The sequence below is a fragment of the Rhea americana genome, unplaced genomic scaffold (assembly GCF_003343005.1).
Source record: "Rhea americana isolate MKP2758 unplaced genomic scaffold, rheAme1 scaffold_16, whole genome shotgun sequence".
Lineage (NCBI taxonomy): Eukaryota > Metazoa > Chordata > Aves > Rheiformes > Rheidae > Rhea > Rhea americana.
In genome coordinates, this window is record NW_028185705.1 from 5179404 (window position 1) to 5207364 (window position 27961).

At 46.4% G+C, this 27961-nt stretch overlaps 1 protein-coding gene across 2 annotated transcripts in view; it reads left to right on the plus strand.

Moving 5' to 3' along the window:
• Nucleotides 1-27961, plus strand: part of FRMD4B (FERM domain containing 4B) — an 88352-nt gene that overhangs the window by 17667 nt on the left and 42724 nt on the right. The window contains exons 2-6 of one of the 2 annotated variants that reach the window (XM_085300075.1): nucleotides 4515-4580; nucleotides 5642-5736; nucleotides 7958-8050; nucleotides 14521-14605; nucleotides 27762-27818. In XM_085300075.1, coding sequence (XP_085156201.1) covers nucleotides 4515-4580; nucleotides 5642-5736; nucleotides 7958-8050; nucleotides 14521-14605; nucleotides 27762-27818 — 396 coding nt within the window. Of the gene's footprint in view, nucleotides 1-4514; nucleotides 4581-5641; nucleotides 5737-7957; nucleotides 8051-14520; nucleotides 14606-27761; nucleotides 27819-27961 lie in introns of those variants that run through there. The other variant, XM_085300076.1, reaches the window with a different exon arrangement.

Genomic DNA, 27961 nt, shown 5'->3' on the forward strand with positions numbered 1-27961 from the left:
AGACTTCCTGTTTACACACTTCAAATTACTTTTTTTCTTATTTTTTCCGAAGTTGATGACACACATGGATGTCTAAAAATACTGTGTGTAACAACTGGCTTCAGATAGGGAGGATGTTACCGCTGAAGAGAAATAGCATAAATATCCTGCAGATTTTTTTCCCCCCCAAATAAACATTCAGGCTCAGGATATCACAGGGAATTGGTTTATGTAGCCAAGAAGTAGGCTTTTAAAGGACTGACGTTTTGGAAAATCTGCTGCTGTAACTTTATATGGAGAATTTGTCTTAATTTTTGTGTCACAAGTGAGCTGAAAGAAAAACTGCGCTTTCCTTCTCTTTTTACTTAGTGCATTAGTATGCACTAAATATTAAAGGAACAGAAACCTAGATGGTGCCTCTGAAGGATCTCAAGACTTATTCAGAACAAAGTTTTGCCTTTTTCCTTTCATTTTGTTAGACTTTCCAGCTATGCTGAAACCTTTCTGAATATTTTAACCTGCTGTAAGAATTACAAACTTGCGCTATGCTTTAATTTTCACACACACGGTTTCTGCAGGAATTTTGTGTTCCTTCTCCTTTATTACGTTCCTTTTCTGTTGGCAATCTGAATAAATCACTTTCTTGCTGAAAGCTTACTGTCATTACCTGCCTATAAGTTAGGAGGCCTGCAGAACCGCAGTAATATCACCCCATTGCAGTGGATAGTCTTTTCCTCTCCTTTTCATTTCTCTCTTTTTTTTGGTGGTGTAAACCTGGTTTATGCTGGTTACTTGTGCACAGAGCATACAGATGACTTGAAAACCATAAAAATGCAACATCCYTGCATCTCAGTATGGCTTAGCCAAAAAAATTAGGCTCTGCATTATGTTGCTCCRCTAATTTCCTATGGGGAATGAAATRAGATACAGGGGTATTTAATGAATTTTACGCTGCTGCTTTAGCTAAATATTAATAAGCTTTTAAAAATAACTGCTAAAAAGACTAACATGGGTGCATGTTGCAAAAGTATAACAAAATAGATTGTTTGCACAGACAAAGCAAAATCAATGAAAATAAGCTGAAAACATGGGTATGTGTGTATGTATATATATCTCAAGACTGCTCATATTACTTGCCTCTTAACTGAGCAGGACAGCTGTGCTTATCTTGTGATGGATTGTTCCAGCTAAATAGAAAATCAATTACATTGTTCAAATTGGCGAGCCATACTGAATTAAAGACAAAAATGTATCTGCAAGGGGCTTCCAAAGCCTACGTAGCCCTTTGGCAAGGAGGCCAGCGCTTTTAGGGCTGGGGAGCCAAATCCTGGGTCTTTCGCGGAGCCCGAGGAAGTGGATCCAGCAAGCGGATACACGGCTAATAAATGAATCACCTGGTGTCATCGGGGGAGTCAAAGCYAGGCGTTGGGAGCTTCAGCGCAGCTCTACGTGAGGAGCCCCCTGGAGATGACCGCTCTGGTGGGATTGCTCCAGTACGGACGGGCTTGTGCYGCTCTGAGAGCGGCTGGGGTGATCTGCTTCTGATTTGCCTTTGCAAGGAAGGAGAAAGCCAAGAAAAGCGCATCCTTCTGCAGCAGGAATGAGGTGGAGATATTTAGGGTGAGCTCCTGCCTATCTGTAGAAAGAGGGCTGTTGCTGGTTGCTGAAGCTGTGCAGCTGCAAGAAGAGCCTAAGGGCAGAAGTTTGGCTTGACCCTGTTGACATTGGTTTGGTTAGCACCTGAAACCAGTCAGTGCAAAGCTGGTGGTTCCCCAGGTTGCTCACTTGGGCTGGACASAGCGGGTGCCTGCGTCGCACTGCTGGCACCTCTGCCCTGAGCTCCTGGCCRAGGTGGTGACTTAGCAGGGACTTGCCTGTCTGGTGAGGAGGTCCTGCTGCAGCGTTTGCGTCTGGGGGCTGGAGGGGTCAGGTGGAGGAGGTAGATGGGTGCACGGAGCACACAGGAAGGGCTCCAGGCTCCCACCTTGTTCCCTGAGCTAGAGGCAGCGTGGGGTGTTCAAYGGGCGTCGATGTCCTGTCCCGCTGCGCCGAGCCGTCCCCGCCACGGCGTGGTCCCCCCGACGCAGGCAGCTCGGCTTCTGGGGCGCTGCCGCGGAGCCCCGGAGAGCCCCGACCCCTCCGGGGGGAGGCAAATTGGGGGGTGGATGTGGGGCAGCGAGGTCTGGCTGCGAGCGGCAACGGAGCTCGTGGATTTGCCAGAATAGCAGCGTTTCGCTGTGCCTTGTCACCGAGCATCCTGGCACCTTCTGAAGCTTTTTTGATTTATCTTCCCAGGAGTCTGGGAAGCAGCTGTGTGATTTCTTTTGAGATGGAGTCTCAGGTATTAAATATTATCTACAGCAAGATACTGGTGCAATGGTTAATATCAGGAGCTGGATTGGTTTAAGGTGTTTTTTTTAATTGGCTACTGGAAGAAAATTAGGGCTATTGCAATGACTTCAAAAACATACRTTTTGTTTTGTTTTTAAAGCCAGTCCCCTGGTGGGTGTGCGGTTTTGCACCCTGCAGGCAGGACCGCGCGGGGCCGACTCRGTGCCCGCGGGAGCGTGGCCGAGGGCCGGGGCTTCCTCCGGGCGCCGAGCCTCCGCGACGTCTCCTGACTCCGAGCAGCGTCCTGAGCCCTCAGCACTTCTGAAAACTAGACTCTTGAGCTTGGTCCTTAAATTTTCTCGTCAATGAAACTAGGGGTAATCGTATCTTGCCTATCTTCAGGGGTGGCCTGAGATTTAATTTCTTAACTTTGGAAGTACTTTGAGATTACCTCGGATTGCTCAATAGAAGCACAAATTACAGCTGGTATTTCTTTTATGTTTTAATCTTTCCAGCAGTGTTTCTTTATGCTTAGCAAAATGCTTTGTGTACGTTTTTTATAATAGAAATCTCTTTTACTTAACAATAGACAACCGAGGCAATTAAAACAGAAGTGATTAATGTGATTTTGCTGGGTGAAAGCTAAAGCAGCTAGCAATTAAATGATGGCAACCCTTGTGCTATCTCRGAGCAACAGATGGAGGATGATTTAAAAACGCTATTGGATCAGGCCCTTCGCAACAGGGGCAGATTGGTAACGGTGTGTCGGAGCCAGAAATACGCACCACCTTGAGGAGTATGTTGATGAAATTATTAATTGATGGTAACGCGTGACTTATTTATGAGCGCACGGTGGCAGACCTTCATCTCTACCTAAGAAACGGGCCTGCGATCAGATCTCCTGATAGAGACTCCCGTTCAGAGCAGCGCGRGAAATGAGAGGCAGAGAGGCGTGACGATACCTATGCTAGTCGTGGTGCTACAGGTTACGGCGTACGTCCCCTTCCCCCTCAAGGAAAGGGGGCAGGAGGCGGAGGGGCGCTTGCGGACGTCCCCCTCTCCGATCAGCTGTGCCCTGTCCTCCTCGCCGCTGCCCAGAGATCAGCCCGCGCGTGGAGCCGGGGGCGGCCGTGTGCGTGGTGGYGTGCGGCTCCTTTGGGAGCCCCTGTCTAAGCAAGCCACCCTCAGCCTCTGTTTAGAGCTCCGAATTTACGGTCTGCAAGATGCTTGTGCTGCCAGGAAAATGAGTTACTCTGAGGCTGGGAGAATAAATACGAAAGCCAGGTTTCCTTAGCAGCTCTAGCCTTCGGAGAGCTGCAAAGCCAGTCCTCTGCCTAAGACGGTGAGAGACCCAGAATTAGAACAGATTTTAAATAATGTAAAAGCTTTCGTGGAAATGTATTATGCTTCAAAGGACAGATATTAAAAGGACACAATGTGCAGCTATTTCTGAGTTGTCCTGCTCTTGCAGAGGGAAAGATAAATTGTTTGCAGTAGATGAATGTGGTATGAGATGGAACCAAGGCAGTCCAGCTGTATCAGAAGCTGCAAATCTCATCCTCCTCTTAATCATTCAGTTCAAGTATCTGTCTTAGTGTGTGCAGACACATATATAAAAATCCTATCAAGGCGGTGACTTCTAGTACTTGTGAGAAGTTATTCAAGTGAGAACATTTGATGCACCAGTAGAGCCTTGACCTAGAACAGAGACCAGGGCCTGTCAACAGACCGAATTTAGGCTGACTCATCTGCAGGAACGGTTGGGGAGATGCAAACTTCTTAGGGCCTCGCTTGCCTCTGTGCCACACCAAAGCAAAAGGCCATTGCTGCCACTTATGGCTAATAGTACTGGCCAGACTGGTTTATCCTCAAATTAAAATCTAACTCAAACTGCAGCGCTCTGATAGCATTGATGTTGCTTTTATCTGATCCAGAGAGCTGCTAAGCACCCTTAATTACAGTTTGAAGTTGATGGGAGTTGAGTGCACTGAAGCAGCTCCCCAGATCAAGTCCTTGGAGAAGGACACTTAGCTTTTGTGCAGAGTCAATTCAGTTATCAGGGCAGATTAAACACCCGTTGCAGTGCCGTCCTTGTCACGCAGCCGCGGGCAGTCCTGTGCAAACAAGAGCTTGTAAAAGCGTTAAAGCAACAACCCCAAAGGCAGATCTTCCTTGTCTTCACCATGCTGTTGCTCTCTTTTCAGATGACTGAAGGCAGGCACTGCCAGGTTCAGCTCCTCGATGACAGGAAGTTGGAACTGCTGGTTCAGGTAAAGACCTCTCTTTCCGGTACCAGGAGCGTGGTTTTGCCCAGAGCAGGCTGTTTTTCAGTCTGTTCTGGCAATGCTTCACATAACTATGTCACTTTTAGAAAGATGGGCAAGTTGTTAGAGCTTTGACCATAGGTGAAGTCTTAAGCAGTGCATGAGTCCTATTTACAAAGGAAGAAGCGTTTGGACTCCAAAATCCCACGAATTTTCACGTGTTTGTGTTACTTCTTACGTGGAGATCTAAGCTTCTAAATCACATAGACACTGTAAATGCTACTTCTGCTACTTCTACGTGCTGTTAATTACTACTCTGGTTACTAAAAAGGAAGAATGTTTGCTGTTGTGGCCAGGTTCCCTTGCTGATGTTTGTGTTAGCAGTGCTATTGCTGTGTAAAGCTGTGATATTTGAAGAAAGAAGTTGTATCTCTTATTAGAGACACGTGCAAGCCTTTCCAAGGACCTGCACTAACAGTAGTATTTCACTGGGTCATTGGTGCAAAAGGGGAAAAATGTGTCATTAGTTTCTCACTGTTTTCCATTTTGTGTTTGGAGGACTTTAAATGGCTTTTGGAAAAAAAAAAATCTATTCTCTCTAAGATTCATAGTGTGTATCAAATGCATCATTCCAGTGGTGGTGTTCATACTTTAGAAGGGAAGAGAAGTCTACGTTCTGGGATGTGTTTTATTCCTATAACAGAACCTAAAGAACTAGTTTGTCTAGAACTCAGCATCCCCTCAGCTAAGTCCGTCTTGTTGTAAGTTCAGAAAAGCCTGAATTCAGGCCTTTCTCCCTTAGTAAGGAGAAGCAACAGTTAGTCTATTCACGTCAACTTCATGCAGCGGATTAACAACGTAATTGCCTCTTCATGCTCTGAAGTCTGATGTGACTCCATTGAGACACACTGTCCAGCTGCCAAAAGACTTGTGCAACTGCTTGAGTATCACACAACAAGGCTTTTACCTGCTTGACCATATTGACTTTTATATTATTGGTTGCAGCAAGAACTTTTATTATAAAGATTGCACTGAAATGATCTAAATGATTTTGATTCTTTCAACAGCCCAAACTTTTGTCTCGAGAGTTGCTGGATCTGGTGGCCTCGCATTTTAACCTGAAAGAAAAGGAATATTTTGGGATAACGTTTATAGATGACACGTAAGTATGTTAATTGATTTTAAATAGCTGTACGATCACGGCAATGTGAAACCTATCCCAGATACTGTGGGAGCTCAGCGTAATGGCAAGGTGACTTCTTTTAAAAAAGATTTTTGTTTGGCTGAGGAAAAGCAAAGACACAAAACAGTAGCAAATATTTCTAGTATATCTTCCTGATGCTTTTACTTTGCATGTTTGTCTCACAAGGTGAAAATTTAATTCAATAGTTATTACCCATGCAAATGCCTCCAGCTTTCCTAGTCCATGCTTTTAATAGCAACAAAAATCAGATTTGCATATATTTTTGAAATGAATCGCTTTGCATGTTAGTCTAAAATCCATTATTGATGAGTCTCCTAAACACTAACTTCCTTAACAGCACCAAAGCAGGAAGTTTGATAACCCCTTAAACAACTTCCCTCTAGCTTCTCTATTACTTTTAGATGTTCAAGCTGTTTTGCAGACTACCCAAAAGAGCTGTAAAAGCAGCACTGAATTTTAAATGCATAACTCCCTTTCCAATAGTTGCACAGTCACAGCCACGCTGTGGTGCTGGGTGCAGCCCAGCATCGCTGCTGATGCAAGTGGAGCAGCTGAGGAAGCTGCTGCCTGTTGAGTTACGCCCTTAGCTTGGACTGCCAAGGTCAGTGAGGTGCTCAAACCGTCACTACAGCATTGCAGAAAATCTGCTTCCACTGTGTTGACCCAGCAGCAGCCAGGTTAATAGAAATCTCAGGCGCCGTGTAGACTGATGTGGTCGGCGGTGCGCTGAAATGTTGAACCAGCCTGGTACTTCCCCTGCAAGAGATGTTACCCTGCAGCTCCCCCTAACAGCAGGCGCAGAGCTCCTTATGGTCAGGATGGTGGGGGGGAACAGAGTTGTTTGCTAGTATGAACCTTTTTGTGCCTAATGAGAATATTAGTCCTTGTTGTACTCTACAAATTTGCTGCTTTTTGTCTTATCTTCAGATGGAAGCCTTTGCTTACAAGTCCCATCAGAGCTGTGGTTCAGGTCACCCTGTATCAGCAGCTCACACCTGCAGGTGCAGTAGTGCCTGCTGGGGAAAGCAGCAGTGGAGATACCCCTTGCTGCTTTTTACCGTGGTGTTAGGAGCCACTTGCCTCTGCAGCCCTTACTGGAATAGCGTGTTATTTCTAAGTTATTCTCATCTTGGGCTCTCTACACTGTATTTTTGCAATACTCTTTTTCCATTGTGAGAAAATACTTTTTTCTGCCTCCCTCTTTATTTTTTTCCTCACCGTAAATACCTTGAAGATGCTGTTTAGACTTGTTTTTATTTTTCTCCCCAGAAGAACCGCCATGAAATTCTTCTGRGGTTTTCTGGTTGCTGGTACTGCCTCTGGCTGAGCTTCCTCAGAGGGCTGCCAGGGCTGTCAGCTTCCCAAAGTCACCGGGGCGCTCCAGAGGCACCGGGCTGGGGGTGGCCCCGCCGCAGGCCTGGGTGCCTGGTGCGAGCCTCTCGCCTCTGGAGGGCACCCATGCTCTGTGGCCTGGCAGTCCTGGGCAGCATCCTCGCAGCGGCAGCCACCTCCGCTCCCCCGGCCGCCCCAGGATCCGGAGGGTGCTGTTGGCGCTTGACGGGTTTTTCTCTTCTTTCTGATTTGCTTCCTGTTTAAATCCAGGGAGCTGCTGCAAAGTGAACTGTTTTACACACCTGCCTGGTTGAATTAGTTTGCCTGCATTAAAGCTCTCTGCTCCAAAAATGGTGTCTTGCTTTAAGCTGGACCTGGTAGTTATTAAGAACATGAATAGTCCGGGATATGGTAGCAGAAGGCTAGTCTGAGTGTGGGCAGAAGGGAGCATGAGGTCGGTCTTTGCAGTGCACAGGCTTTGGACCGTAGCTACGGGCAGACCCTTAGGTGCTATATGAACTGGAGTGGCTGCTTTGAAGTCCATGGAAGTTCCCCTATTTATACCCAAGGAAGGCCTTCTAGTTTTTTTCTGAGTGCTATCCTATGAGTTCTGTGCTGCAGCTGAAAATACATCTGTAAAGCCCGTCCAAGAGCGAATTATGGCAAAATGTGAAAGCTAAGGCAAGAGGAAACGTTTGATCAAAAGTTTACCTGCCTCAGTCAGAGCCGAGGTTGGCACTTTTTAAAGTAGCACTAGGAGTAAACACAAGAACTGGAAAAAAAAAGAAACGTGTTTCCACATTTCCCCTTCCCGGTTTTTAATAGACTCCCCAATTTGTTCCTGCAGAGGTCAGAGTGTCTGGCTGCAGCTGGATCACAGAGTCTTGGACCATGACTTGCCCAAGAAACCAGGTCCGGCTACTTTGTTCTTTGCAGTTAGGTGAGTAATTGTTTCCATAAAGAAAACACTGCCAGTTTGGTTTATTTATCACCACATTTTTTTGTTTAAAATCACTGATTACTGATTTGATAAAGGAAATAAAAGTCAAAGCAATATATTATTTTTAGAAAGAGATTAAGTCTCAGGTGCTGTTCTCTTTTGTATTTAGCTATGAAATAAGGTAGCTTGGAAGTTGTTACTTTTTAAAATGTTTATAGGGCAAAACCTACTTTAAATATCTTGTTTGCTTGATTTGTCTTTAATAGTGTTAAATTTTATTACAGTTTGTTTAAACAATTATACTTTTTCTTATTTCTGTGTTTACTTAAGGTTTATCTATACTTGAAAGGGATTGCTGATAGATTCTCTGCTCACGTAGCTTAMACCATCCCCCAGTAGAGAGAAAACTCCCTGGCAAAGTGATTATTTTGGCTAATGTAATTGCATTACTTTAGGGCTTTTGCTGGCAAAGCTCTGCAAGTTAGGATATATTTTTGCAGGCTTTTTACCTGGCAGAGCTGTTCTGGCAAAAAAGAGTAAGTGTGGTATTCTTATTATTGCTGGAGTTTTTGTTTTCTTTGCAGTCTACCAGGAAGCTGAGAGCAAACTGACCTCATTTACTTTTCGTAGCTTGATAAATTTGTGTTGTGTTTAATCACTCAAAGCACTTCCAAAGCAGAGCCTTTCATGTAGTTTGGTAGGTTGGCACCAGCACTCTGCCGCGTCCTCTGCAACCTAGTCATGGAGGGAATGGTTCCAACAAACAGCACTCTGCTGAATTCATGTTTATTTGTGATGGAGCTCATGGCTTCTCTTCTTTCTCCCTTCCATGTTTAACAGAAGAAGAAAAATACACTAAAACATCCAGTATTGAGTGTGTTTAACTAGAGGTTAAACCTAAGGCTGGATGTAGGCCTTCCTGCATGCTCTACCTGCTGGTTGGTGCCATGCCTTCACTATGAGATTGTCACCTCCTTACATGCGATGATAAAAAGTGGGAAGGTTAAAGGATTCTGATCGCTTTGAGGATCTTCTCTGCAGATAACGCTAATCTTGACTGCAGTAACTTATGCCAAGGGTTATGCCAAACTGTTGCCCAGACCATCTCAAGAGTGAAAACCCTATGAAAGCTGTAAAGGCAGCCGTATTACCTGAAGAGTTGTTTGATTGGGGCAAGTGATATTGGGTCATAATTTTGGCTTTCACCACTCTTGAATGCAAGATAGTCATTCAAGTCTTATAAGACAGGACATAAGTATCTGAAGGGAGGGTGTCAAGGGGATGGGGACAAACTCTTTTCAGTTGTCGCATATGACAGGACAAGAGGGAATGGGCAGAAATTGAAGCACAGGAAGTTCCTCCTGAACATGAGGGGGAATTTCTTCACTGTGAGAGATGGAGCACTGGAACGGGTTGCCCAGAGAGGTTATGGAGTCCCCTTCTCTGGAGACAGTCAAAGCTCACCTGGATGCAACCCTGTCTAACATGCTGTAGGTGACCCTGCTGAGCGGGGAGGTTGGACTAGCTGATCTCCAGAGGTCCCTGCCAGCCTTACTGATTCTGTGACATGCGGAGAGCGAGGCAAGAGTTAATGCATAAAGAGTGGGCTTATAAAAATTATTGTCTAGAAGTTAATTTTAAGCCTGACTACTCCAGGATTGTGGAATCCAAAACAAGCAATTAGGAGCCAAGGAAGTGGGCAGAGAGTGAGAGGATTGTGCAGGGCAAAAGCAGGAGGATACAGAAATAATTAGCAATGAAAAGCTATCTGATCCGTAGAAAATGGATGTTCCTGCAGAAATGCCTCTTCAGAATCTGCAGCTTTCTCTTTTGTCACAACCTCTTGGATAAGTAAGTGACTGTGAGCCTTTGCTCGGTTGCATGTGCCATGGGTGGTTAGCTTGCAGTCACTTATCTCTTGTGAACACGTTTGTCTTGTCATAGTCTATTTTTTAACTGAACTCTAATGTGAGCCGYGGAAATGCGCGGAGCACTACTTTGCACCCGCAGCTCGGTGGTAAAACACAGATGAGATGGAAGGGCGCYGCTTCCTCGGCGGGCTGCATGTGCCGGCCACAGGCAGCGCCTGCGCGGCCCTCGGGCAGCAGGGAGAAGATGGGCAGGAAGCAGCTTCACTTCCCCTGGCCTGGATGGTCTCCAGCCAGGTGGCTAAAGTGCCAGCGATGGATGCTGCTGCAGGGTAGCCCTCCAGCTGTCCTGTGAGCTCTGGTCTTCGACTACAGGCTGCTTCGGAGAAGGACTGCAACAGCCTTTCTGAGCCTTGATTTGCAGCACCTACAATTTGCTTTGCTGCCCAGAGAGCAGTTTTGTGTGTTCTAGCATTTAATGGCTCCTGGAAGGCCCTTGTCCTTGAATATAGGTATAGTCATCAATGTTCATTTTTTCTCTAACAGAGGTCTGATTTAGCAGTTTTGCTGTGCGTTGACTCATCTGGTCTTGACTCRGGCTGGGGGTAGGTGTGTGAAAGAAGGTTATAGAACTGAATGGAATATTCCAAGAAGGAAAATGAATCTAATATCAGAATTTGAGCTTAATGTTCYTCTGGGTGGGAGCTGCAGGTTAAAATGAACTTCTGGCCAGTGAATATTAATTTGGGATTACTAGGTTTCTTGTGATGACTGTCAAGATTACCTAACTCTTGTTAAGTGCAGGATGCTTAGTACCTTTCTAGAGCAAAAGCCTTGCTGTTTGCATAGCATTTTGAAGATGAAAAGTGCCAATTTAATGCCAGGTATTGACCCTGTTTATAAAACCATCTTCAACTATTTTTTCTGCAACAAAATTTCAAGTAAAGTRATGTTGCAAAGAAAACTAAGTATTTAAGTATAGCAACATGAGGTCATAAGCCACTATTCTCATAAGAAGTTGGCAAATGCACAACAGCCTCAGTCCTCAGTATTTTTCCATACTGCMAGGACCAGTTTGCATCAGCAGTACTAGAAGTACGGGGGGATCCACAGCTACCTGCTTATGCCCCTCCTATGGTTCAAAACTGYTTTTGCAGTTCAGTAATGAAATACCTGATGAATCCTTTCAGRCTTTAATTGCTTTTCTTCAGTTGGTGGAAAATTAGTTCAATCACGTAAGTTTTTGTGTGGTACGTGCAGCTGGTGAAGGACTGTATGATGTTGGTTTAGGACTTGAAAAAGCATCATTCTAGTTTAAGATTATGACAGCACCGGAGATAAAAACAGAACATGTGCTTTACTGTGTTGCCAAACATGCCTGTCATCCCTTGAACATCCTTATCTCTGSAGGCCAGTGTTGCCTGTCTGTACCATGGTGATAAAACCGTGCAGCTTGTACCACAGAAGAAATAAAATACATCAACCCAGGGTGGGAAAGGGGGGCAATGCCTCACCTGACATCTCTTYCTTGAATTATTAGAGGTATTTCTACTCTGTGGGAGACAGCAAGGGCTGATATGTGTCAGAAATAACATGAGTCCTCTCTGYTTGGTGTTGTGCCACTTTCTTTTCCCTCTGGTTACTTGGATTACCGTATTTTGGGCAAGGGCAGGGGGGGGCAGAGTGCTATATTTTTTTCATGCAATGGCACTTCTACCTAATGACTGCACTGAGTCATCTCAAGAGCTTATGGTGGTTTAAGATTAAAGTAGAGAAAGTAGTGCCATAGTGCCTYCGCCACTTCTGCATCTGTGAAACACTTATCCTCCTATTCAAAAACTAATGTGGGAAGATTCATGAGTGTACAAAAAGGCTTCACTGAGGCCAGCAGACGCATCAAACGCTCACCATTATGTGGGATGTAATGTTAGGACTTTCTGGTGCTGTAAACAGCCGTGACCTGGAGAACCCACTCTGAAGAGGGGCAAAGCGCTGCCCTATCTATAAAGGAAATGATAAGCCACATCTGACATTCTTAATTGAAAGAAATTGCAAGAGCAAACCCATCAGTTGAGGAGAATTAGTTATTCAGGCCAGTGGAGAGAGCAGGGCTCTTGCAGGTTAAGTAGGGTGCAAACTTGTAGGTGCTGGTCTGACTGCAGGTCAGGACAGTCTGTAACRGAGACRCTCTTAAACACTTATAGCTCTACATCTCTGGAGAGAAACATTAAGGCAGATGTAAAGTGAGGTTTAGCAGAGCTATTGAAAAAAATGGTATTTAGTACGATCCAGAAGGGAATGGAAATGCACATGGCTCCTACGGTTCTCTTTCTGAAAGATGAGTCATGGAAACATATAAAATAGCCTTTCACATCCCTGGGGCAGGATGCTGGGCTTGGGTCTGTTCTTGGGCCAGGCTGCATACCTATAAAACRGATAAATTGTTATCTCCTTATTCTGCAGAGGTATTCTGTAGAGTGCTTTAAAATTAATTTGGCRTGTGCTGTAGGAATGTGAAATATTAAAACAATTACTATTTAATGTGGTGTTTGTCTCAAGTTGCAGTGTAAATATTACATAAGGGCCTGACAAGTGCAGCAGATGTTAGCTCTGTTGCCTGCAACCGCTCTGGGCTTTTTCCGATGTCTTGCAAATCACCTATACTAAGACATCGGAGGCTGCAGCGGGAGCGCGTGAGGAGCCTTAGCCCCGTGGCTGGGGCTGTGCGGGGGTCTGGCCTGGATCAGGGCTGCTCCGGTGAGCGTGCCAGGCTGTGCGCTCCACACTGGCCATCCAGCCCTCCTGGTGCCAAAGGTGAGAAAGTGAGCGGCCCCTGTTTGGCTTACGCTGCCGGGCTGCTGGTTGTCCCTCGTTCTCGCTTGGTTGGAGAAGAGAGCGCATCCTTTCCCTTCCGGCACCGAGTGGGGCAGTCTGGATCCAGCATGTTTATCAACGTTAAGGAGCTGGCTGCTGAAAATGAATCCTGCCTTTATACAGCTAAAGGAGGGTTGGCAGGACYGTGTTCATACAAATTTGTCTCTCTTTTTAAACTAACTTGGCGGTTCCATGTTCCACGAATTAGAGGCGTGTTTTCTCTCCACCTTTTAATGTGCATCAGCACTGTTTAGCTTAACGCCCCAAGTCAGTGAGAAGCACACAGACAAGTTGTGTACAATTTGCAGAGTGCCAGCTGTGTACATCATGTTTTATATGGGTATATAACAAACTGGGACCCATCTGCTAGGCTAAAGTAATTGAATTACTGTAGTTGGTAGTGCCTTTGCAATGCGTGTCACTTATTTGCACRTGAGCTGTCCTGTAAACCTATACTTCTAGTGGCAAATTTTGCCTGGAATATGTCTTAGACTGGTAGGTTATAGTGGGATTAGCTACTGATTTGTGATGCACTGGCTTTTCATTACTAGCTGCTTCTCTCGGAGCAGGGCACATGCGAATAAACTCTGGATTTCCAGGTAAGCTGTGGCCGCAGCCAGGTTGTGCAACGTGACTATGGAGTCTGTGCGGGGGCAGAGGGAACCTCCTCCTCTGGCCACACAGGGACACAGAGCAGGCTGATGCCTACTGTGGAGAGTTTATAACATGGGACATGGGAATGGCAGGATGCGCCCTTGGCCTGGTGAGGAGGAAACTGGAGATGGGCCGTGGAGGAAGGCAGTGACCGCTGTGCAAAAAGCTGCCTGCAGCGCTGAACCAATTGCAGCCCTTGCACATAAACCCTTTATTTTTGGTGCTGCAGTTGTCGTTAGCATGGATGTGCCTGGCCAACTGGAGCCATCATCCTTCCAGTGCTTTTTGTTTGGGGAGAGGTTGATGGCTCTTGGCCTCTGACTTCTTTCTCCTCCACAAGGGAAGAATATGCCTTAGCAATGCCGTTAGGTTTCCTAGTCCTCACTGAACTTGTCTTTCTTCAAAGTGAGAGCTTAGAGGCATAGATCCACGCCAGTGCCTTGCAGTTAAGGTTAAATCAATCTTTATGAGTTAAAAAGTTAAAATGAACGACTAGAAGAGGTGTTAGAAGATCTAGTCTTTCTCCCTGCATAGAGTAAGAATTAGCCTACCAACATCATCCCTAGCAGATGTTTGTCTAACCTCTTCTTAAAAACCTGTCTGAGGACACTAGTGCAGCCTGGTGCAGCTCAYGGGCAGGATTTGTCTCGGCAGCGCTGCTTTAGCCACCCTGCCGTGCTACCGCCCACCCTCTGCAGCACTCCAAGGCGGTTTTGCTGGGCTGCAACACGCAGTTTTGAGTTGCCCTTTCCAATTCTGTGTTTTTCGTCTGCCTAGCAGGGATKGGTTTTGCTCCTTTGAAAGCCAGCAGGGTTTTCAAGAGATGAAAAGTCATCAAATATCTATGATCTATTGAACAAGGAGTTTGTCATTCCCTGTGTGCTGTCGGTTCAAGATTTTCTGCTTTTTCTCTCCTAATAGGCAGGAAATTAAGTGCAGTAACTCATAGTTCCTCTGTACCATTTGTATCACTAGGGAACAAAATGTTGAGGAAATCAGAAAGATTTGAGAGGAAGATGAAACCTATTCAAGAAAGTAACATTGTTCTTTTTTTTTTTTTTTTTAACTTGTCAGGTTCTACATTGAAAGCATTTCCTTTCTCAAGGACAAAACGACTGTAGAGCTGTTCTTTCTGAATGCAAAGTCTTGTGTACACAAGGTAAGACACAGTGTCTATTGGGACTTCTTGTTGTGTGTTGCCCTGCTATTGCTCCCTCTGTCACCCAGACAGTTCTGCAAACTAGATATGAGCTAAATCTAATTTCTAGATCATACYGAATCATTAAAATCTCAACATACTTTCTCTCTTCCTTCATTTAAACACTGATGCTTTAAGCAAATGGACAAGGAGGGTGATGGTTTCCTGGTCCTGTTCCCACAGCCCCCCGTTTGCTCACCAGCCTAGAATAGTTCAAATATACTTGAGCTTTTGAGCTGTTTGAAGTCTGGATTATAACTCTGCAGATCAACTCTGTCTCTGAGTGACATATTCTTCTTGCACGCTTCATAATAAAAGTTCAAGGCAAGCATCTCTTTACTGATCTCAAGTCAAACTTGGCTGAAGAGCAAGAAAAGCTTTAGGTGCTATAATGTGAACTTTGTTCCTAGTTCCCCAATTTTCTGGCTTAATTTAAGTCAGTGAAGCAGTAAAGTACTGAAATCAATAAAGAATAGTAATCAAGACAGAAATTAAAATGCTTTTTATAGCTTCTCTCTGGCTAAGAAGCTTTCACTGTTTTCTTAAAATGTTTAAATCAGTAAAATATATTTTAAAGCTACTTAGCGATGTGATAGCCCAAGTTTTGAGTGGTAAGTTTGATCCACTACTGATCCATCTTGGTCTGAATAACGGCAGCGCGGCAGCTACTTCTGCCGGGCCCCAAACCTTAGGTGCAATAGCAGCCGTGTTTCAATGACTTTGCTCTGGCAATGCCTAACGTTTCTGTGATGTCCCTGTTAATGTCAAACTCGGGCAGCTGGCACTTCTGTTACTTGTGGCTCAAACAGTCTAAGACGATCATTCGCTTCTCTCAGCCTTTTCTTGGGAAGCAATCGTTTATTGTTAGCCAGGGTTGAAGTTCAATATAGTATAAGGGCCAAAGTCTTTCACTAGTTGCTAACTTTTCCACCTTATGTTTCATATTCAGTACCCAGTATTTGTTAATTCGTGGATGGATCAGAAACCTTACATGAGAGTGGTTAATGGCAAAGTTGTATCTGTCATTTATCTAGGAATTGTTATCTGGAAGAGTGGAGGAAATTGGTGCCCTTTTACGAAATGTTTTTTGCTATAAAAGCACTTCAAGACCTCACTGGTTAARATTAATAAAAAACAAATCTGCAGTTGGCATATTTGCTTTTTTAAGTAAAGGATSTTGGCAACTTCTAGAGATCCTTTCAGGGAATGAATGCTGGAGCAGTTTAACTAGACAGAAAATGCAARCAACTTTGGAATTGGAAAATGGGACCGATTTTAGTCATGAAATGTGAAAAATACCACTGCTGTCCAAACCTAATCTGATCTTGAAGTAAATACTGGTTGCACATCGAAACATTTGAATGTTGGCRTAAGTGTTCATGTAAACACATAAGAGGTATATAAGAGAAAAAAACACCCTCACTCATCATATAGATGTATGTGTCATCCAGASAGCAAGGAGAGAGTGTCGCATCAGGCCCAGATAAATATTATTCAAACAGCATAACTTCATATTACTGACCTAGTGCAATAAGCAGACTGTCTCATCCATTTATTTCCTTCAGTGCTTTGGGACCTGTAAGAGGTCTGAGCAAAGGCTGCTCCCTTTTTTTCTCCCCTCGCCATCGCTCACTAGGTGTGTGCTCTAATTGCTAATGATGCAGAAAGCGCCAGCCTCCRGGCTTCTGGAAGCAGAGGTGCCGGAAGCAGGGGGAGAGAGCGAGCTCCTGTAGTCTGGTTTCTGGGGAAGGTGCAGGGCTGGGAGCAGGCTCTAATGCTGAGAGGAAGATTCCTGCAGAGCAGCGCTGAGGAATTAACCAAGTAATAAAAGCGGACAACCCAAGGGTGCTGGGTCGTGGCACCCTTGAAAGCATTTCCACGCAMGCTCTGGCAGTTCAGACATGGCAGTGTCAGTAGTGATACCTCCCACTGTCCTCTCTACTCTTTTTCTGATTTTTTTTTTTGACTCCGGTGGAAAGGGGAGAAGAGAACGCGTGTCGCTGCCGCCTCCGCCCAGGTCCTGTCTGGCGGCTTTGTGTTAAGCTCTGCAGTCCATGTGAAGTGGAACACCTGACGTTTTGCTAACTTTGTTCCCCGGCTGCTAATCCTGTGAACAGGACGAGCCACTTATCTAAGTTCTAAATCACCCAAGCAAAGTTGTGAGGGTTTGTTTTGGAGGTGGCCTTGGTCTCACCTCAAAAAACTTCTTGTTTTAAATTGCACTGTTTTCAGAGAGGAGCTTTGCCCACTGGGTTTATACAGCACCTGGCACAACAGGGCTGAGGCCCTTTCCTTTCTGTAGGAAGGTTAAATTGTCAGCATGGTCTGCACATGCCCCTCTGCATGCCAGCAGTGCTCTGGTCAACTCCTTGGAATAAACTAAAATAACCAATATGCATTATGCAAACACGTATGGAGAAATGGGACATCAGTTGTATGGATAGAAACGTGTGTGGGACTTAACTCTGTTGCCTTACAGTAGAAGTGGATTTTAGCCTTCAAATGAAGTCATTTTCAAATATTTTTATCCCACTTGAGAAACCTCTGGCCGCTGTCTGGATCTCAGCTTGCGTGTGAAGCGCACGCAGGGCCCGTTCTCATGGTTCAGTGCACGGAGCCTGGCAGGGAGGTGCCCAAGGGCAGCTCGGATGGATCTGTGCAGCGTCTTTGCTGATAGAGCTTCCCAGCCGCGCTCGGTTGTGCTGCAGGGGAAGGAGGCACAGCCTAGAGAAAGGGTAGTGTCAGCCTCTGAATGTAAACAGGTTCCCAGCTCTAATGAAGTGACTGGCTGGTGCTCACTCGTGATGGKGAAGAATGTGCTGGCATTTCTCAGTTGTGAATCCAGCTCGGGGAGCTTGGACCTTCCTCTGCTTCTCTTTTTTTGTTTTCCCCTTCTCTTTTCTTTTTCTGCTGTATTCATGGGGTGAACAAACCCCAACATGTTAAAAAGCAGTAGCCTGTACCCCAGAACCTCTGATGTGGGGCGCTCATTAATGCGTGCGTGCGCACCGTTTGCTTCAAGAATGSAATACAAAGGGCCGTGTCCTAACCGGGACCTTTGCGTGACGCTTGGGTTACATGTGGGACAGGAATGTGGCTAGGTGCCGCAGTAGGGGGATAGGAGAAGACCTGCGTGGATGAGATTGCTTAAAAGCCATCATGTTGATCTCAAAGTTTTCACGACGGTCTGTTCCTGATGCAGCAAGATGAGTGCGAGAGCCCAGCTTCAGGGCAGTGCAGAGGCCAGGTGCGTAGGAAAATTTATGTTCGTGATCTTCTGACACTTCTGAGACTTGGCACGTGCTCGCAGCCTGTGTCAGCAGTGCGGATGTGTGTAGATACAYGCAATTTCATGTTGTATTTGAGTGCTCTGTAAGGATGCAGGATGAACTGCAAGAGCCAACTGAAGGCTTCAGCAAATACAGCCTGGTGTTGGGTAAGCTTTGTGCTGGTCCCACCTCCGGAGGGGATTTTTATCCATGACTTACAAGGCTCAGAAGTTGCATGGTGAATTTACTAGCGGTATTCTTTGAGAGGTCTGGAGGCAAAGCTGCACATGAAATCCTCCTGTGCATGAGGGAAGAGTCTGGTCAGAGAGAAGAAAAGTGGTTGTTATTTCTTCAAAGGGAATGGTATATCCCTAATGAAGTCCAGCACACTCTGGGCCTGGGCTGGTGCYGTTTTCTGTCTCGCCCCAGATTACTGTAATGTTCTTTGCTCCCATCTGAATAAAAATTCAGAATAAATAATATAGTGTATCAATTATTGATTATATTCATAATTATATYCCTACATATTAATTATTAAATATAATAAATTTAAGGTGATAAATAATGGAATTAAAAGCTGAATTAATATCCAGAAAATTGAGAAAATTGACTTAGTGCTCTGTAGTGCCAAGCGGCTCTCTTGTGTTTCCTCGCCTTTGAGCTCCAGCCCAGCAGCTCTTTTCTGCACCCTGAGTGCCAGGTTCCCCCAGGAGGGTTCGATGAACCTGGGGCTTCYGTATTCAACAGTTTCTGTAGGGACTTCGGTGAGAAAGAGAGACAATAAAATCTCTGCTGCCAAAAATCTGTCTCCCCCTGCTCTCCATGCACTGACCACCTACGTCTCGTATACGCAGTCAAAGCTGCTTTGTGCCTCTGTGACCTTTGCAGCCCCATGCGGGGACTTGGGCCTCCTGGGCGACCTGCTTCGTTCTCTGCACTGCTCCCCCTTGGCCTTGTTCTCGTCCCGAAGAGCATCGGGGAGCCACAGAGCGATCCCACRGCCCGAAGCGCAGAGGCTCGAGATTTTGTTTTCAATTTGGTGAATCACGTTTTATCAGCGTTGCAGTTCAGGACGAACAGAGCTGCTGCTGCTGCTTTAATTGCTGAGCTGGTGGTGGCTGCTGCGCTGCCTGTGGACCTCACCCACACGAGCTCCCCTGCGAGCTGACGTGGCTGCATGAGCACCAGTGTTTTCCCTTCGGTGCACGTTGCACGGCATAATGTTATACTGCTCTACGCACCTGAAGGAAAAACTTCCCTGGGTTTGCCGGCGTGCCCCGTTCTGTGTTTACTGGCCGTACCCGCCTGGTGTTTCGTTCCACGTAAGCTGAATGTGACAATTGCCTTTCTGCTCAGAGGAGCCAAAGTAAAGCTCTGGCAYGCAGCGTTTCCTCATCACTGGTGCATACATAAAAGTCGACAGTCCCAAGATTTATATAACAAACGCTCGTGCTTCTTTTGCCCTATCTGCCTTTCATGTTGAGCTGCCCATTTTTAGCTGGTTTGAGGCTGCAGCGCCACCACCCCTCCAGGCCTGGGTGGTCCCACTGGATGCGGGGCTGGAGCAGYCCCACGACCTGCCTCCAGCTCTGCGATGGCCTCGCTGTTTTGGTTGGAGCCTGGAGCAGCCCCACTCCGCTGCCAGGAACACCATGGGCAGCCGCATGGGAGGTATGAGGTGCTGCAGCAAACATCTCCAGGTCTATGGAAGGCCTCCCAGTGACTTCAGCAAATGTTAGGTCAACCCTTCCTGGTTAAAAGCTTTTTTATCCACGTGTATTTTGAGATAATACAATAGCTAGGAGGAAGAAAGATTGGAAGGAAGCTTTGCATACTTCTGGGTTCTGTTTTCTTATATTCCTCTCTCTTTCAAGACCTTAAAGACCTGCTGCTTAAAACCTTTAGTGGTGACAACTTCAATTTAAAAGCTGTCTTTACTGTCAATGAATCTAAGAAGCTGAGTTTAGATTTATAATGATCTCTACTGCAATCTACTACCCMGTTGGATTTTAAATAGTGAAAGCCTAATGTTTAATTTCAGCTAAAGTGGGTCTCAGAATTGATGTGTTTGCATAAGAATAGRGAAGCCTCGTAACATGCACAGTATGTTATTGCAGAGGTGCTTGACCATAACTGGGATGCATTGAAGGAGGTGGACAGGAACTGGTCACATGTTGATGATAAATTTAAAAAGATAGATTAGTCTTTTCTTCTTTCAAAACAGCTAACTTTGGAAAAATAACACCCTACTTGGCTAGTGAAGCACTGTCAAGTTTATTATACATTAGATCTAACCTCCATATAGCTTTGCAGCCATACGGTTGACTCTTTGCCAGTCCTTAAAATACATTCTGTAAACTAAGATCTTGGTTGGCTGGGTTCCYCTTTTCCTCTCCATATTTGGGTGTTAGGAGATTTATTTAATTTCCCATGTGTTTCAAGGACTTGTAAGAATCACTTAAAAAAAAAAAAAAGGTTAAAAGAAATGGAAGTTTTCAGTGGAGTCTGTAACTGCATTAGCTTCGTGAACAGCGATTCTTGCAAGCACTTGGCAGTCTGAAGACTTGTGCTTACCAAGAGGAGCTGTTGAAACAGACCCCTGGTGTGAGWATAAAGTGTGGCTAGCTTCCAGCTCTTGGAGAGCAAAGTGGTCGTATATTAGAAAGCTCTTGAAAGTTTTATAACAGATATTTCCTAATTCTCCCACATCCCTAGAGAGAGGGCAGCGCTCCCATACAACCTTGTAACAGTGTAGTCTGATCTCTCCAAGACTATTAAAATACCCTCTGTCCGTTTCCTGTATCTGTCATTTTGCTCCGGAAGATCACACATGTGAAGTCCAAGACAAAGATTGACAGGACCAGTCACCCTTAATGGCACTTCTGCGCCAGAGGGTCTGTTGTCTTTTGCTCCTGCAGATGTTGGCAGCCAGCTCCATCACCCAAGTTCTCCAGCAACATGTCAGTAGATTAAAAAGAATGGATCAAAGTTAGCACATGGACAAAATGTGCATTACCTTCCCCTTTGGGAGGGAGGCAGGACCCTCACACTAATGTAAACTGACAAACCTTGTGGGGCTCCTCGCTTGTCATTACCCTTTGAGTTCTCAGACCAGTTGGGCTATGCCTGTGACTGAAGGGGGACTCAACTATGGTGCAGATATATTCAATGACGTTGGTGCCACAGAGACCCTATGAGGGTCTGCTGGGAAAGGGGTAGGTTGTGTTCCTGCTAGGTTGTCCTATTGCTTATGAGAAATCCACGTTGTAGAGTTGGTTTGCAGCTTGAACTTCACACCTCACGTCTTCTGCAGTTGTCTTCCTCCTCGGTCCACCTGCTGGCATTAATTGTGATGGCAAGTGTTGTGCCTTTGATCTTCTGGCCATGGAGTAAGATGCTCTGACAGCTCAGCCTGTTGTGTTGTTGATGTTTGGATATCTCAACGTGGTGCTGAGGTAGGAAAGTGAAACGCTGATTATGCATTAAATCTAATGACGCTTGCTATATACCCTGGCTCACAAACAGGGAAGTCTCCTTGTGTGTCCTTCCTCTGTTCTTTSCCTTTGCTTTATATCATGATCATGCAAAATAACAGCACTAAGTGACTGGGGCCCTGATGTGCTGAACAGTATGCAGCCTAGTGCCAAAGTAGCTGCTTTATCYCTAGAATTTCATCTAAGTGTCAGCTAAGATACAAAAAGCAGGCAAGGGAGATGGGATCATCTCTCTCTCTCTCTCCTGGAATGACCTAACCAACTGAGCTAGAAAGAAGCAATTCCTGCCACAGTGCACTGTGCTGTGGATGGGCCGCTGTGCRTCCATAGAGCTGGTTTGGGCTCAGGCTGCCATCCCTCCTCCGCCCCTTCCCTGGGGGAGCTCAGGGTGGCTGGGCATTTATGMATCATGACTCCAGCAAGGGTTCTGCAAAACCTTCCACCTGGCTCTGGTTGGACTGCAGCAGGCCTGCTGGAACTYGTTGCGGGGAGAGGGCAACCTCCTCAGTCAGGTGTGTAATCAAAAAGACTTTACTGTAGAAAATCCGATGGTGTGGCATGGTCACGGAAGGAGTMACTGGATGAAGTGAAAGATTTAACAGGCTATCTAAATGTTGTGAAGCAGTTGTGAGGCCACCTAAGTAATCCAAACTGCTCTCTGTGGTGGAGGTAAATGAAGTATGAGTGCAACTCCAAAGTGCCTTTTTGAGGAGGGTCGGAAGGAGCTGCCTTTTGGCTTGTGTTGTATTTGTATTTGTGTCTCCTGCTCTTTCTGTGTTTTGCTTTGCCTCCTTAATGTACTGCAGATGGAGGTTTGCCTTACTGTGATTTTTCTCAGCCTGGGAATCTTGTCCTTGAGTAGCGCATTGGTCCTAATCGAGGTTATCAGCAAAGTTTGCAGCTTCATGGGCTGGGGATAGGATGGGACATCTGATACTGGGCTTTGCAGGGTAGCGTGATCCCCAGGTGACAGTAGCCAAGGTTGAGGTGGCCGTGTGAACATCCGTAATCAGAGCGGGCCCTGTAGGTATCGCTTTTAAGTTTWGGGTTATTCATTTGCTGCCATTGTTTGCCTTGTTGTGATAATTATCCAGCGCAGCCACACTGAAAGAGCGAGTTGCTGAATTTGCCTGACCTAGTTACTCCCAAGCTACTTTCGTTACGTCACGTAACAGGTTGTGGCTGACAACCACTCCTGCCGTCCAGAGCGCCGTGCCCAGCAGCAGCAGGGGCCCCCTCGCCTGCAGCCTCTGCTCCYGGGTAAGCCCTGTGCGCTGCAGAGTTGCTGAGCTCTTTGCACTGCAGCGATCTGACTCTTGGTTTGTGCGGAAACCTTTGGCTGTCAGGACGCATCCTGCAGATACTGGATCGCTCGTCGGGAACTGCGGCGGCAGTGGGTAAGGGCACAGGAGCTGGTATTGCTTCTTTCACTTGTGCCGGGTCCACACCCAATTAATTGGCTGCCTTAGTCTGAAYGCTTTGTTTTATGCACTTGGTTCCTTCCTTTCTAATTGCACCCCTTACCTTTTCGGTAATCACAGGTAATTATATTTAATACTGGGGCAGTCTTGAGAGTATTCAGTCAATGTGCGTAAAGATGTTTGTGGGCATCTTTAGTTAACAGTAAATTTTTAAAGGGGTTGATTTGAGAGAAGAAGGATTTTAATATCTTAAATCTCAAATTTTTGTTTAAAACAGTTTTGTTGTCAGTCTTTAGTGGATCTCCACAGYCTGTATCTGCATTGAGGAAATCATACCAGTTTTCACTTCTTGCCATGGCTCTAAAGAGTTAAAGATGACAGCTCTGGAATGTTKCTTTCTTGTATTTTTAATCTGCTTTAATCTGATTTTAAATATTTGCTTAGCACAGTTAATACTCATCTGACTATCTTCATCCTTGATCCGCATTTTCATCAGGATTTCAGACTTTTATCTGTATGACAGTAAATTCTTGTGTTGATGCTGGATCTAATGAAGGTTCTCTATTGTAGTTATGATGAAGCCTTGTGGTTTTTATCACATTCTTAAGTCTATCTCTGGGCAGCAAAACACCTGAGGTATCATCTGAATTGGGGACCAAATTCTGCCCATGGGCACCAAAGGCAGTTGTTCCTAGCTGCTGAGATATGGACATATTCCTGCTGTATAGTAATTGTCACTCACATTTGACATCTGCTACATCCTTTTATTATTCTGAYGTTTTCAGTATGACACAAGCCACCCGAACCCACTGGACCAAATGCACTGTTTTAATAAGCTAGTGGCCTTTTGGAAAGCCATATGAGGGGATSAATTTGTCTCGTTGGTTAAAATGATTGGTCCCTATGCAAACTCTAATTGAAAAATATCAGTTTCATCCCCTCCCTGGAGGTGCTCCCTCTGTTCTGCTTAAACTTATTTACATCTAAAATGTAGAAGATTCGGATTACATTAGCTGGATTACATCCATCTGCTTAACCTCTTGCTAGTGACCTTGTTCCCATTTGGGATAAATCTGGTAAAATAGTCCATCTTCATATTCAACACGTGGCCATGAGAGCATTCTGCTGAGCTGGCTCCYAGGGCCCCCTGCCTGCTTGCTGAAGCCTCTGCTTAAATTACCCTGGCAATTGCAGGCGCTGTAAATGAATCTTTTTTTACAACCCATCTTCCCCAWCTATTTTTGAAATTTAACCTTTTTGTTAAAGCTACGCTAAAACAGAAAACCTTGTTCACCAGCCTCAGGGGCGGAGGGATAGTTACAAAGTCAAAACATTGTTTGAACGAGTGGAAAGAATTGTGGTCCTGCGCGCCTTTTTGAGTGGCACATATTTCTATATGGATTTGTGTCAAGTTGAAGGCTGTCCAAACTCCTTGACAACCCAGGGCTGTATTACGTTATCGCAAGGGCTGATTGGGGGACCAGATGGCAAATAACGTTATACTGTGATGGAAAAGAATTGCAGGCTCAAAGGGAATTGTCCGAGAGACCGTCACTTGTGTAGCCTTAGCGTATGATGGATAAAGGCTGAACTGGGCTTTGGGAGCCCCTAATCCAAATCTGGTCTCTGCTACTTAACTACTGCATGACCTCGGGTCMGTCCCTTCGCCTCCCTGTGTCGGCCTTTTCTTCCTCGATTTTTAGCCCCGTAAAGGCAGGGGTTCTGCTGACTGTTTATCTTGTACAGAGCTTCCCCCGAGCGGCCCCGGCTTCCGCCGCTGCCGTTACGGGGCGAAGCCTGGTCTGCCCTGTGCTGAGCGCCGCAGCAGCTCCGCGGGACTGCCCTGGAGGGGACCGCGGGCGCCCGCGCAAGAGCGCTTTCGGGTGCTGGTGTACRCCGGCTGCGGAGACGGTGCGGTAAAACAGTAATGATAACTTTAGAAAGTACTGGCTTCATGATACAGTAGGGTAGCTCATTTAAAACGCTGAACCTAATCCAGGGGTGTGTGTGTTGACATGGGGCCTTGGTGGCAGTGATGCATCTGGTGCGTCCTGTTCATCTCCTTTTCCTGCCCCAGTTTTACCTCTGGCTGTTGTGATACGTGATTTTGATTTGTAAGAAGATCCAGTCTAATATATGGGGATATTTATAACCACCCAGAAAGCGTTTTTCAYAGAACTGACATTTGCAGAATTATGTTTGTGAATGCACGTGGGCATTTTGTACTCAGTGAGTTTCTGTCTTTTAGCATGAGCTCCTGCAGTGAAAAGAGACGGGGAGATTCCTCCGTAGAGACACCACCAATGTCTTGCTTGAAATAGGTCAGGCTAGGGAGCACCGTTCTTCCCTATATGCTCCTAAATGCAGCTGCTGAGCAAAAGCAGCTGAAAGTGAGGACATGAGCACAGCAAAACCCTTGTCTGGGAAGCAAAGACTGAAACTTCATCACCTAAAAAAGGCAGTCCTCAGCAGTCCTGCTGTTCCACTCATTTGATGTCTCAATACCCTACGTGAAGTGCRTGGTGTGATCACTTTTAACATTCGTGGCAGTGCCGTAGAGCCCAGTAAAGTGACCAGAGTTTCTTAAAACTTGAAGAGCAGCTTCATAATTCCTATTGATAATCATTAATGGTTGTGACGTGCTTTGAAGATGAAAAGTGYGGAGATGCCTGCTTATTAAGCCTCAAACACTCCTGCAATGCCAGCAGCTGCTTTTGCTATAGGTCAGTAGAGACATGGGTGCTGGTTGCAAGGCAGCTTGCCCCAGGTACTGCCAAGATTTCCTTGGACCTGGCAACAAASAGAGGCGGCCTTTGATGTAAGGGTTGCGTTTGGATAGTTGCATCCCTCCTCCACCAAATTTGTTGTACACTTAAAAGGTGATGAGCCACATAGTTAATTCTGCCTTGGGGCAGGGAGATGGTCTTGATGAGCTTTTAAGGTCCCTCCTGGCCCTGTTTTCCGTGACTTTGTGGTCCAGGGACAGCTCTGCTAAAGGAGAGCCTGTCTTTCCGGCTAAGCAGAGGTTGCAGGGCGATGGCGTTTTCTCATGTTGGGATCTCTCTGTGCGAAAGTGCAGGAGCGTTGGCCCAGGGAGAGGGGTGCTGGGGTGCCTCYATTGCCCATAAGCTGCCCGTTGCCTCCATTAGCCTCAGAAGCTGTTTGAGCAGATGCATTTTACGCTTAAAAAATAAAAAGGGCAGCTCTGAACTGCATTACAAAGACTAGCCTGACACAGACCTGGAAGTAACAAAGTGACTTAAAGTTGCACCTATGTGAAGAATTGCTCGGCTGCARCCGCTGTCTTTTTATCTTAAGCATCAACATTAAAGAGACTTGAAAGAAGGGAGAAATTGAAGCTATTTTTCTTTCCTAATTTGTGATGTGCCCCTCCTCTTCCTCCCCACTAATAAAATGTGTGTGTGAATGCTTAGGAGGCTGCTTCTGCATAGCTGCTGCCACACCTGTTGGGAAGGGGAAATTCCTTTAGTCTGCCCTTACGGAGGAGCCCGGGGGAGCGGCGGGCCTGGAATGCTTTATTATTGACAAAGCTGGCAAAAAACTTCCTTTCCATGAAAATTGAATTATTTGTTTGTTCACTTTTGAATTTAGTCTCTGTGGGCCAGACCTGCAGCTGTGGTAAATTAGCTCAGCTCCAGATGTGCCCTATATATTTTGATATGTCTTCTTCCTGTATCTGTGTGTAATTCTGTAGGAGCTTTTGGCATTGCCTCAGCTTTCAGTCTGCTTTGTCCTCCCGTTCAGCCAGCAGATCCTAGGTGACAGAAGGATGCGCTGGCATCTCGGTGACAGCAGACAGGCATCGTGTTCAGCGTCCTCACTTGTAGGCTGTCAACAAGAAAAAAAACAAAACGCGTGAAAACTCACGGGACAGTTCCTGGGCTCGGTTATGCCCTTCGTATGTCGTTCACGGGGCGCGGGAGGGATGGGGCAGCTTTGGCAGCCTGGGAATGCAACTGTGAGTGCGTCTGCTTTGCTCTTCTGGTYTGACCGCTGATCCCAGCGTAGAGCGAAGGCTGGGATTGCTGCTCTCCAGAAACTGACTCTGGAAGATTGCGCTTAAGATTACAAGCAGGAAAAAAAAGGCTGTGTGTGTAGTTTTGATATTTTAGCGTTTAGCATCAGCTGGACACAGTCAGAGTCGCTGGGTGCACAGTGCTTCCAGACATAACTGCAAGGCGCTCTGTTCTGGAGCGGGGTCAAGGAGGAGATTTTGGAGTTGGGGGGTCCTGCACGTTGCAGTAAAACTCAAGGGTACTTGCTAGCATCGAAGGCTGTAAAATCCTGGCTGCATGGGGGAAAGGGAGATTAGTTATCCTACCTTGGTGATGGATAAATGTTATTTCTCTATAGCATCATGGGTGTGCGTAGCACCATCAAAACCAAACCGAGGTCCCTGTCCTGGGAGCTGGTGCGCTTTGAGCTGGAACTACCTGGCGTGCAGCGCTGCCCCCCTCGCTCRTGGGGGGTTGTTGAGCATGTCTGGGGGTGCGCGGGATTAGGCACCTGACCAGGCGCGCGCAGTGAGGTGCGGTAAGGCCCCGCTTTGCACGGAAAACGCGCAGTGGCAAGGAGAGCGCGAACGGCAGGAGCGAGTGGAAGGGGCTGGTTTGGAGGGGAGGGGGACCGGCCTGCGTGCGCGTACCAAACGGCCGCCAAGGGGGGAGACACCGCACCGGGGCGGCGAGCGCGGCCCCGCGGGCGGCGCAACCTGCGCGCGGCGGGCGGGCGCTCGGGGCGCCGCGTCCCGCCGGGCAGCGCAGTCCTGCGCCGGCGGCGGCCTCCAGCGCCGGCAAACCCGGGCTGCGCCCGCTCGGCCGGATCCCCCCTCGCGGTGGTACGGCCGGGGCTGGCGGGCGGCCGGGCGGCGCGGGGATGGGCGTCGCTAACGCTCTGCTCTCCGCGCCCGCAGGGCCAGATCGAGGTGGGAAGCGAGACCGTCTTCAAGTTAGCAGCGCTGGTTTTACAGGTAAGGCCGCCTTTCCCGCGGCGCGCGGTTGCTTGCTCTAACTCTGCAGCTTTGGCATGTGCAGCAGCTTGGCTTGCTTGTTAGTTTAGCTGGGTTTTGGTTTTCTTTTTTTTTTTTTTTTTTTTTTTTTTTTTTTTTTTTTT